The 9,412-nt window shown below is 46.3% G+C and overlaps 1 protein-coding gene across 4 annotated transcripts in view; it reads right to left on the bottom strand.

Moving 5' to 3' along the window:
* Positions 1-1,674: 1,674 nt before the first annotated feature.
* Positions 1,675-9,412, bottom strand: part of tle2b (TLE family member 2, transcriptional corepressor b) — a 33,285-nt gene continuing 25,547 nt past the window's right edge. For 3 of the 4 annotated variants that reach the window (XM_085927340.1, XM_085927342.1, XM_085927341.1), the window contains 12 exons: positions 9,033-9,173; positions 8,410-8,463; positions 6,726-6,893; positions 6,485-6,626; positions 6,106-6,275; positions 5,785-5,861; positions 5,415-5,664; positions 5,080-5,327; positions 4,854-5,001; positions 4,132-4,282; positions 3,968-4,044; positions 1,675-3,530 (listed from right to left, as the gene is read on the bottom strand). In XM_085927340.1, the coding sequence (XP_085783466.1) occupies positions 3,423-3,530; positions 3,968-4,044; positions 4,132-4,282; positions 4,854-5,001; positions 5,080-5,327; positions 5,415-5,664; positions 5,785-5,861; positions 6,106-6,275; positions 6,485-6,626; positions 6,726-6,893; positions 8,410-8,463; positions 9,033-9,173 (1,734 nt within the window). In that variant the 3' untranslated portion in view covers positions 1,675-3,422. The remainder of the gene's footprint in view (positions 3,531-3,967; positions 4,045-4,131; positions 4,283-4,853; positions 5,002-5,079; positions 5,328-5,414; positions 5,665-5,784; positions 5,862-6,105; positions 6,276-6,484; positions 6,627-6,725; positions 6,894-8,409; positions 8,464-9,032; positions 9,174-9,412) is intronic. The other variant, XM_085927343.1, reaches the window with a different exon arrangement.

The raw sequence follows: 9,412 nt of genomic DNA, 5'->3' as shown, positions 1-9,412 counted from the left end.
ATGGAGTGTCCGAGTGACGTCACGGATCCAACAGCCAATCAGAAAGTGGGGGTGAGGGCGGGTGTGGCACTTTTCACTTTCAGTTAAACTTTTTTCCTAATTACCTGTAATTAGATACACCTGTGTCCGAGTGACGTCACAGATCAACCAGCCAATCAGAAAGTGGGGGGTTGTTTGGGTGTGGCACTTTTCACTTTCATTTAAACTTTGACCATGATTTTTCCCTAATAAAGTGGCCTGTGATTAGGTACACCTGAAAATGGCGGTGTACCTAATGGAGTGTCCGAGTGACGTCACGGATCCAACAGCCAATCAGAAAGTGGGGGTGAGGGCGGGTGTGGCACTTTTCACTTTCAGTTAAACTTTTTCCCTAATTACCTGTAATTAGATACACCTGTGTCCGAGTGACGTCACAGAGCAACCAGCCAATCAGAAAGTGGGGGGTTGTTTGGGTGTGGCACTTTTCACTTTCATTTAAACTTTGACCATGATTTTTCCCTAATAAAGTGGCCTGTGATTAGGTACACCTGAAAATGGCGGTGTACCTAATGGAGTGTCCGAGTGACGTCACGGATCCAACAGCCAATCAGAAAGTGGGGGTGAGGGCGGGTGTGGCACTTTTCACTTTCAGTTAAACTTTTTCCCTAATTACCTGTAATTAGATACACCTGTGTCCGAGTGACGTCACAGATCAACCAGCCAATCAGAAAGTGGGGGGTTGTTTGGGTGTGGCACTTTTCACTTTCATTTAAACTTTGACCATGATTTTTCCCTAATAAAGTGGCCTGTGATTAGGTACACCTGAAAATGGCGGTGTACCTAATGGAGTGTCCGAGTGACGTCACGGATCCAACAGCCAATCAGAAAGTGGGGGTGAGGGCGGGTGTGGCACTTTTCACTTTCAGTTAAACTTTTTCCCTAATTACCTGTAATTAGATACACCTGTGTCCGAGTGACGTCACAGAGCAACCAGCCAATCAGAAAGTGGGGGGTTGTTTGGGTGTGGCACTTTTCACTTTCATTTAAACTTTGACCATGATTTTTCCCTAATAAAGTGGCCTGTGCTTAGGTACACCTGAAAATGGCGGTGTACCTAATGGAGTGTCCGAGTGACGTCACGGATCCAACAGCCAATCAGAAAGTGGGGGTGAGGGCGGGTGTGGCACTTTTCACTTTCAGTTAAACTTTTTCCCTAATTACCTGTAATTAGATACACCTGTGTCCGAGTGACGTCACAGAGCAACCAGCCAATCAGAAAGTGGGGGGTTGTTTGGGTGTGGCACTTTTCACTTTCAGTTAAGTTTTGACCATGATTTTTCCCTAATGAAGTGGCCTGTCATTAGGTACACCTGAAAATGCCGGTGTATGAATGTTTGTATGAATGAATGATTGTATGTATGAATGAATGTTTGTATGTATGAATGTATGAATATGAATGAATGACTGTATGAATATTTGAATGAATGAATATATGTATGAATGTATGTATGAATGTATGAATCTATGAATGTATGTATGAAAGAATAAGAATGTATGAATGATTATGAATGAATATGAATGAATGAATATGTATGAATGAATGTACGTATGTATGAACGTATGTATGAATGTGTGTGTATGTATGTGTGTATGTACGTATGTGTGTGTGTTTGGAAAAAAAAAAGCAAAGTCATGTAAAGGATGAACACTTTGCACACATTTTTATATTAGCATCAGTTCGTTTATACAGCACATGGGAGGAAAGACAACGCGGTGGGACAAAGCCTGCTCGGCCTTTTAAAGAAAAACAAACTGTACAGCAGCTTGAGAATTGTAACAAGAAAAAACAAAACAAATGCATGGTAATCATACATACATACATACATGTACTGTACATCCATACAGCTGCGTGTGTATAATAAGGAGAGAATTAGCGTTGTGGCTGACAGGCAGGAAGGCAAAAGCATCAACATGGTCCACACGTCCAACTCCTGTGCTGTGTATTTTAAAACTAAAATAAAAACTATTAGAGGAGAAAAAAAAACCATCAGTGCAACAGGCCTGCGTTCCCAATTGATTGCTACTGTCGTCGCATGACAATTTAGTAGATCATTGCATTGAATTTTCTAGATTAGCATCTGTCTCATGATTACACGGACAGCCTCCGGTGGCATGAAAATACCTGAATCTTTGCAATTTGCGGTCTGAACTGTATTTCTTTCCCTTGGTAGGCTTGGTAGCATCAATAGCGGTTCTGCCTTCTGTATCGTTCACATTTTGGCCCAATTCCAAAGTCATTATTGTGAGAAGATATGACAGCTTTTGTGCAAAAAAATCTTCCTAGATTCTCGTGAAAAGAAATGAACACAATGAAAGGTACTTTACGGGCAAGTGGCTTTGTTGATGCTGCCTATCACCTTTGCTTAAAAAAAAAAGTCACATTTAGATTTGACACATCTGTTACAGGCAACCTTGAATACTATAGACAGGCATTCAAAATGAAGGACAGTGGACAGAATAGCCTTGAAAGAAGTACAAAATCAGCAATCATATGAATGCAAAACTTGCTGCGTAATATCTGAAGGGAGGTGTGAGGGGCGCATTAGTGTGTGTGGGGTGGGGGCACACTAGTGGGGCCCTCTGTTGGCTGACAGGAGAACAGAGTGGCGCGCATTAGACGTCGTCAGAAAGAAATCGGAGATAATAATAAGCGAGGAGGCTGTTTAATTGGCCGTGTGTCTTTCCTGATAGGAGGGGGGAGTCATGTTGCCCACTCAACCCCCCTCCCCGGGTGACGTGGGAGCTTCCCATGCCTTGTGACACCTCTCGGCGGGCAGAGCGTGCGGCAATGTGGCGTGGGCCTCATTACAGCTTCCCTTGTGTGCGCGAGTGTGCGTGTGCCTAATGAAACGACGGTGCGCTCTATCAGTGCTCCTCTGGGGGTGGGAGGTGTGAGGGGCTACCCTTGCTCTGCTGAGCTCTTAATCAGGAAACAGCCCTCATTAGGCAGCCGCCTCCTTTTCATTTACATTCTCTCTCGCTCGCTCTCGGCTTTCGGGTAGAATTTCAGGATGAACCTAGTATGCACTAAGTGCAATTTAATTTCGGAAAAAAAGATGGAATCAAGTTTATTTGCTACATATTGTACGTACTGTAGTATCTATTCAAAATTTGCCTCAGGACAAGAAAGCTAAATGGCAGCCTGTAAACCGAAAAAGTGATTAGCTGGGCAAAGCTGACTTTAGATTCCAATTTTTTGGACACGTTTACTGTTAGTCACTCAAGCAAAGTGCATTTTAGGTTCATCCATAAATCGTGCCTCATCTCCCTTTCGATTTCGGTCTGACTACTCTTGTCTGCTCCACTGCCCATTCTTGTTGTAAAAGTGGAAGCTTCCGTGGTATTATGGGATGAGCGAGCGATTGTCAAGCGGAAGCAGAATCTCAGTAGACTACTTCGTACACCGTGGCCTTCTTGTCCCCCGAGCCGGTCACGATGTACTTGTCGTCCGGGGACACGTCGCAGCTCAGTACCGACGATGACTCCTTGGACTGGATGAGGGCGAGGGACACCCACAAAGAGATGTGACTCATCAAATACTCAAAATGCATTTGCAATTCAATCACATGATAAACACACGCTGTCTCATCACACAAGCTCTCTAGAGGCTCATTAGCCGCTAACTTCAATAGCGGTCGTGCCGTGTAACATGGTGGCTAGCGGCTCCAGCAGAACACTCGTGACCTTCAGGCACAGTACGACCTTTCCATCTTGGCTAAGAATTCAGCTGCAAATCAATAATGTGCTTGTTGTGACACAGAAGGGAACAAAAACAACACCTCCTGTGGAAAGTTTGAAGGACATTCAAGTCAATGGGAAGTTTCTGACAGACGGTTAATGAAGGTGAAAGATTTGCTTGCGGATGTAATTTGGACCTGGTGCCGATATTTTAAACTAAAAAAAAAAGGACTTCAATGAGAAAAGTTACCTGAAAGATGCTGGCTCCGTACGGGGTCCTCCACGCATTCAGCAAGTTGTCTTTGCCTGTGCTTACAAACCATTTGCCTGAAAGCAAACCAAAAACAGAATTTGCATGCTGCTCTCAGGGATCAAGTTTCTTCGGGTTTTGAACTAAAAGCTCAAAGTGCTCACCGCAGTAGGCGAACTTGAGGGAGAGCACGCAGCTCTCGTGAAGGTGCAGCTGGTACTTGTCGGGCTTGGATACGTGCAGGACTTCCACGTTGCTGCTCTCCATCCCCACCGCCAGCCACTCGCCCGTCGGACAGTAACCCAGCGAGAAGATCTGCAGGCGGTTCAAACGCAGCACACGACCTAGCCGTTGACTTTTCCATCCATCATTTCTTATCGCGTTCTGGTCTTATCATTGCACAATCTCCCGTATTTCTCTCCTCCCTGCATTGTTCTCCTGCACGTGTCATGTTGGCCTTCTTTCATGGCGCTTATCTTTGCCTCACCCTCATCCCTCATTTCCTGACATCTTCTCCTGTTTTTGCCCTTTAGCTTTCATATCACCACACTTTGCTTTTTTTTTACGCTGCTATTGTTTGGCACCTGGTAACTGTGTGTTGGAGTTCTGCACATGTACGCGTCTTTTCAGCTCAAGGGACACATTTGGTCATCAAAGTAGAACTTGATGAATCAGCATTTTGCACTCTCTCATCCAAGTAAGTGTCAATAATTATCTGCTCATGTTCACCGGCCGTGTCAAGATATGCATCCTGTATATTAATGTCTGCCCAAGGCAATTTCTTTTCTTCGTGCGCGAATAAAACAACTCTTGATGTCACACCGATAGATGTGATCATTAAAAGGGGTGCCGCGCGATTGCTTCATGTATCCGTGTACTCGGCTACCTGTGAGGTGAAGTCGTGCTGCTGCAGCTGGCGTCCTTCCCTCAGGTCCCAGCAGCGCACCGTGTTGTCCAGTCCTCCCGTCCACAGCTTGGTGCCGTCGTTGGAGATGTCAATGCAGCTCGCTCCGTCCGTGTGGCCCTGGAACTGTCTGTGGCGACAAACAACTTCATCAGCCAGATATTAAAAAGATATGAACAAAAAATGTATCCAAGTGTGTTCACGCTACCTGACGAGCGTCTGGTTGTGCAGGTCCCAGACGACAATGTTCCCGTCGCTGCAGCAGGAGAAGCACACCTTGTTGTCGGGCGAGATGGCCAGCGCGTAGCAGGCGGGCGCCGACGACGTCAGCTCGGCTTTGATGCGAGGGGTGGGCGTGGCCAAGTCCCAGATGGACAGCGTGCTGGCCTCGCCGCCCACGATCAACGTGCGCCCGTCGGGTAGGATCTTACAGGACCGGATGTAGTTATCGCGATTCTGATTGAACGAGAGGAGGAAGGAAATGTGTCACGTGATGACATTTTTGCATTTCTTAATATGTTGGGTTTTGTCAAGAGGACGGACCAGGCAGTCGAGCTGCGCCATGGGACTCTTGCTGCCCGGCTGGCTGATGTCCCAGACCTTGACACAGCCTTTGCCCCCCGTGTAGACGTGGCGCGTGGAGGTGCTGATGGTGACGGCGCACACCACCTCGCCGTGGCTCAGGCTGTGGATCTGCCGCGCGTGGCGAGGGATGCCCGGGCCCAGCAGCGCGTCGGGAGGAAAGGGCACCGGCTGCATCTGACCGTCTGCGCTCACGTGGAACGAATAAGCCCTGTGCCAGTATTTAAAAAAAAAAAAAAATTAAAAATGAAGAAAATTATTTGGGTATGTTTTTATTTTTTTAATTCAACTCTTGAGGACTATGTGGGTGTGAAAAAGAAAAAAAACTCACGGCTTGCCGCCAGATGAGCCAGGCAGAGAGGACGACAGGCCTGGGGCCCTCAGGTGAGATCGAGAGTCATAAGCCACCTGGTGGGTGGCACCGGAAAAACAAACAAACAAACAAACAAACAAACAAACAAACAAACAAACAAACAAACAAACAAACAAAGGGATACTTGAGACATTGTTATCACGTTAGCATTCTGTCAGCAATGGCAAACTTCTTTAACTGTCACAACAGAGTCACTGCCTGATAAACTACACCAGCCTACATTGAGCCTTCCATATCAAACAGCAGGTTATAAATCAAACACGGACGTGGACAGCTCACCATGGGGCTTCGGGCGTAGGCGCTGGCGGCTGCGCTGATTTGGGGCGAGAGCGTCAGAGCCCCACCAAATCCTCCGGGACTGGCCAGCTCCCCGTTGAGCCCTGCGTGGGACACCACGCCAAAGTGAGCTGGGTACGAACCGGCCGGCACAGACATGGGGCTGCGGAGTGCTGGGAAAGTGAGGAGGAGGAGGAGGAGAAGGAGGAGAGAAGAGGAAAGGAAACCAGGGAGGGAGGACATGACAAAACACACAAGCACGGTCACAGCAGGGCTGATAAGAACACAAGCACACAATTTTGATCCGAACAACTGAACTAAGTTCAATTTTCCACCACCATCATCATATTTTCACATTTCAAGCTGCAAGATGCGGTCTCACCGAGGGGGTCCGCAGCAGACGCCGCTTTGCTAACCAGGCGAAGGCAGGAAGTGCTTGGACCGGGCGCTCCCGGGGTGAGGGCCTCGCGGTGTGATGGCGACGGGGTGCTGGACTTGGACAAGGGCGACTGGGACTTGTCCATCTATGGATATTCAGAATTTTTTTGGGAACATCACTTATGGGGAAACTCGTAGTATCTTGAAACTAGATGGAATGGACAGTAAAAAAAATATATATTTACCTGTGAGGGATCCTTGGCCTTGCCCGGAGCGGGACTACACGGGTTCGGGGTGGAGGGTGGCTCTGCGAGGCCCGAGGAACCCGGGAGCTCTTTCCTTAAGGCAGGGGCCCGGTCCAAACCGTTCCCACGGGGAGAATGAGGTGGAGTGCCAACTGGGGAATTGGGCTCCTGATGAAGAAAACAACAAAGACGATTTCATTTCACATGAATACTCTCAGTCAAGCATGGCTTCATTCCAATTGAGGCTGCAGAAGCACATGTTGGCACCGTGGTGACCACAAGGTGATTTTAGGCGACTCAGCATATTTGATGACTCGGCAGTGCACAACAGCACATATCGTCCTGCTGCGGAGAATAGATGATGATGATGTCGGCTATTCCGGGATGCTTTCATCACTTTAGCCGAAAACGCTATTGCCTCCCACCCTCGACAGTCTTCACCCTGTGCTTGACTTAGCACTTCTCACCGGGTCAGCAACTACACAGAGCATGAAGCACAGAAGCCCCTCCCCTCCCTCTCCCTGTTATTACACACAATTGTCTACTTTTGTGCCAACAAGGGAGCACTTGTGTTTTATTGAGTCACATGAAAATACAAAGATTTTAGATGAAGGAAAAACACACACCATAGTGCTCGCTGACTGGGAGATGCATTTTAAGGATTAGTTGAATGAAGCAGACTGTAATGAGCAGCGGAGGAGGAATATCGAAAGAAATATTGAGCTCGTCAAAAGAGAATCAAATGAACTCTCGTTTTCTGGACGAACAATTATCTGGACGCGTCGCTTGTAATTTTATGGAACAATAAATGTGACTTGTGTCATATGAGTTAATTACGGAATTAATCAGTGGTGTCAGAAATGTATTAAAAAAACAATAAGGATGAATAACTAATTCGACAACGCTCAAGAATTCCATTACACCCTAACGAGGCTTATTTGTCAAGCTATTAGAAAATGTGTTTACGCCGTCACGTGACTGGTAAACATTCACATTTCTGAAGGTCAAAGGAAGCGCAAGGCGGCTCGGAAGATTGACACACACGGGTGATTGATGAGAGAGGTTTGATCCAATTAGGGCAGCCATGTTGATTTTCAGCGTTCACGCCATCATCACGCCACGTGTGTATTTCACATATGTGGCTTGTGACACGGTGTCACAAGGTTTATGTGACTTGGGGCCTTGTTAAAGATAAAATGCACACGACACGTGAACGGATCCTCAGAGGACAAAGGGTCGCATCTCAGGGGATAGATTTAAGTGCTCACATTTCCAATTACAACAGAAAATAAGCGCTAACTCGCTAAATGTATAGCTTTTGTCCGGTATGAATGCAGGACTTGGGCACTTTTTTTTTTAAATCTGGTAACCAGTTTACAGTCTTCGTTCCATTTCTAATTACAAGGTGGCTCATGTTTTCTAGTATGATTATTTGCTATAAAATACATTTTTGTTCATATTACAAGGTTCTGGAATGGATTCATTGGGTTATTTTGAATTTGGTTTTAGTCAGATTTTTGGGAACGGATTAATTACAAAAAACACAAAAACTTTAAATGCTGTAAATTAACGACATATGTTGTATTTTTTTTCTTTTTTTAGTCCAATTTTGTTTAGTGGTGTGTCATGAAATTGCTCTTAATGGTGTGACAAGGTTGGTAATAACTGAGACAAGTAAACCAACCTCATTGGACACGTCCACCACCAGATTGTCCTCACTTTTATCACCATCGCTGTCCTGCAAGCAAGAAAAGACAATATTTGCTCGGACTTTTCCTCAGGGACACCCAAGAGATACCTTTATGCTTGACTCACACCCAACGAGTTGGCACGCGCACCGATCGATATGTCAATATCTCTTGGCCGCTGTCAGTCAGTCTAGCACGCAGACTCGGACACAATATCTGCTGCCACACGAGCACTCGATTGATTGTCCTCACACACACAAGTTGCTATTTCTCCATCAGCCGGCATTTTTTTTTTTTGGGTCTACTTCCCCACTAGACATTTTCCTCTCTCACTTTCGCTCCCTACTTTCCAAGGCGAGAATGATGGCACTTAGTTGCCATGGCAACCGAGCTTTGATAGCACCGGGGCCTGAGACTCCTCATTGACATCGGTGATGAGTGACATCGGCAACCTAATTAATGTGCAGACGATTGCTGCAGTCGGGTCCTCAAATTGAAAATCAAAGGGAGGTAAGGGGGAAAAAAAATATATATATCACAATATGAGAAATCAGTCAGAAAAATTAAAAGATGGAGAAGTGATGAAAGGTGAAAGGAGAGAAATGAAGCGAGCACGTACATATGAGTGCGGCGCGAGGGGCTCTTTGTCCTCGCAGCGTCTCCTCTTGGCCTCCGCCCCTCCCTGCGAGGAGGCGTAACCGCCCGACGGCCCCTGACGCTCCTCGGGGGGCTGACTGTCTGTCGACGACGCCGACTTACTCTGTAAAAGAACATCACAACAGGAAATTCAAGTCGTCAAGTTCTTCCCAGCATCGCCGTGCTCGGGGATACTTGCTAATAACAACAATAATTCCAGTCCACTTAGAAAGTAAAGAGTGACGAAAATTCCATTTTTTTGGGGGGGGGATCAGATAGATCAGCAATGTAACATGTAAATGTGAATTGGGCTGCGTGAAAAAAATAAAAAATAAAATAATGAGTTGTGTGTCAGATCTCATG

This window comes from Syngnathus leptorhynchus, chromosome 13 (genome assembly GCF_054491065.1).
Source record: "Syngnathus leptorhynchus isolate UIUO chromosome 13, UIUO_Slep, whole genome shotgun sequence".
Taxonomy (NCBI): domain Eukaryota; kingdom Metazoa; phylum Chordata; class Actinopteri; order Syngnathiformes; family Syngnathidae; genus Syngnathus; species Syngnathus leptorhynchus.
This window is presented reverse-complemented; position numbering and strand designations above follow the sequence as displayed.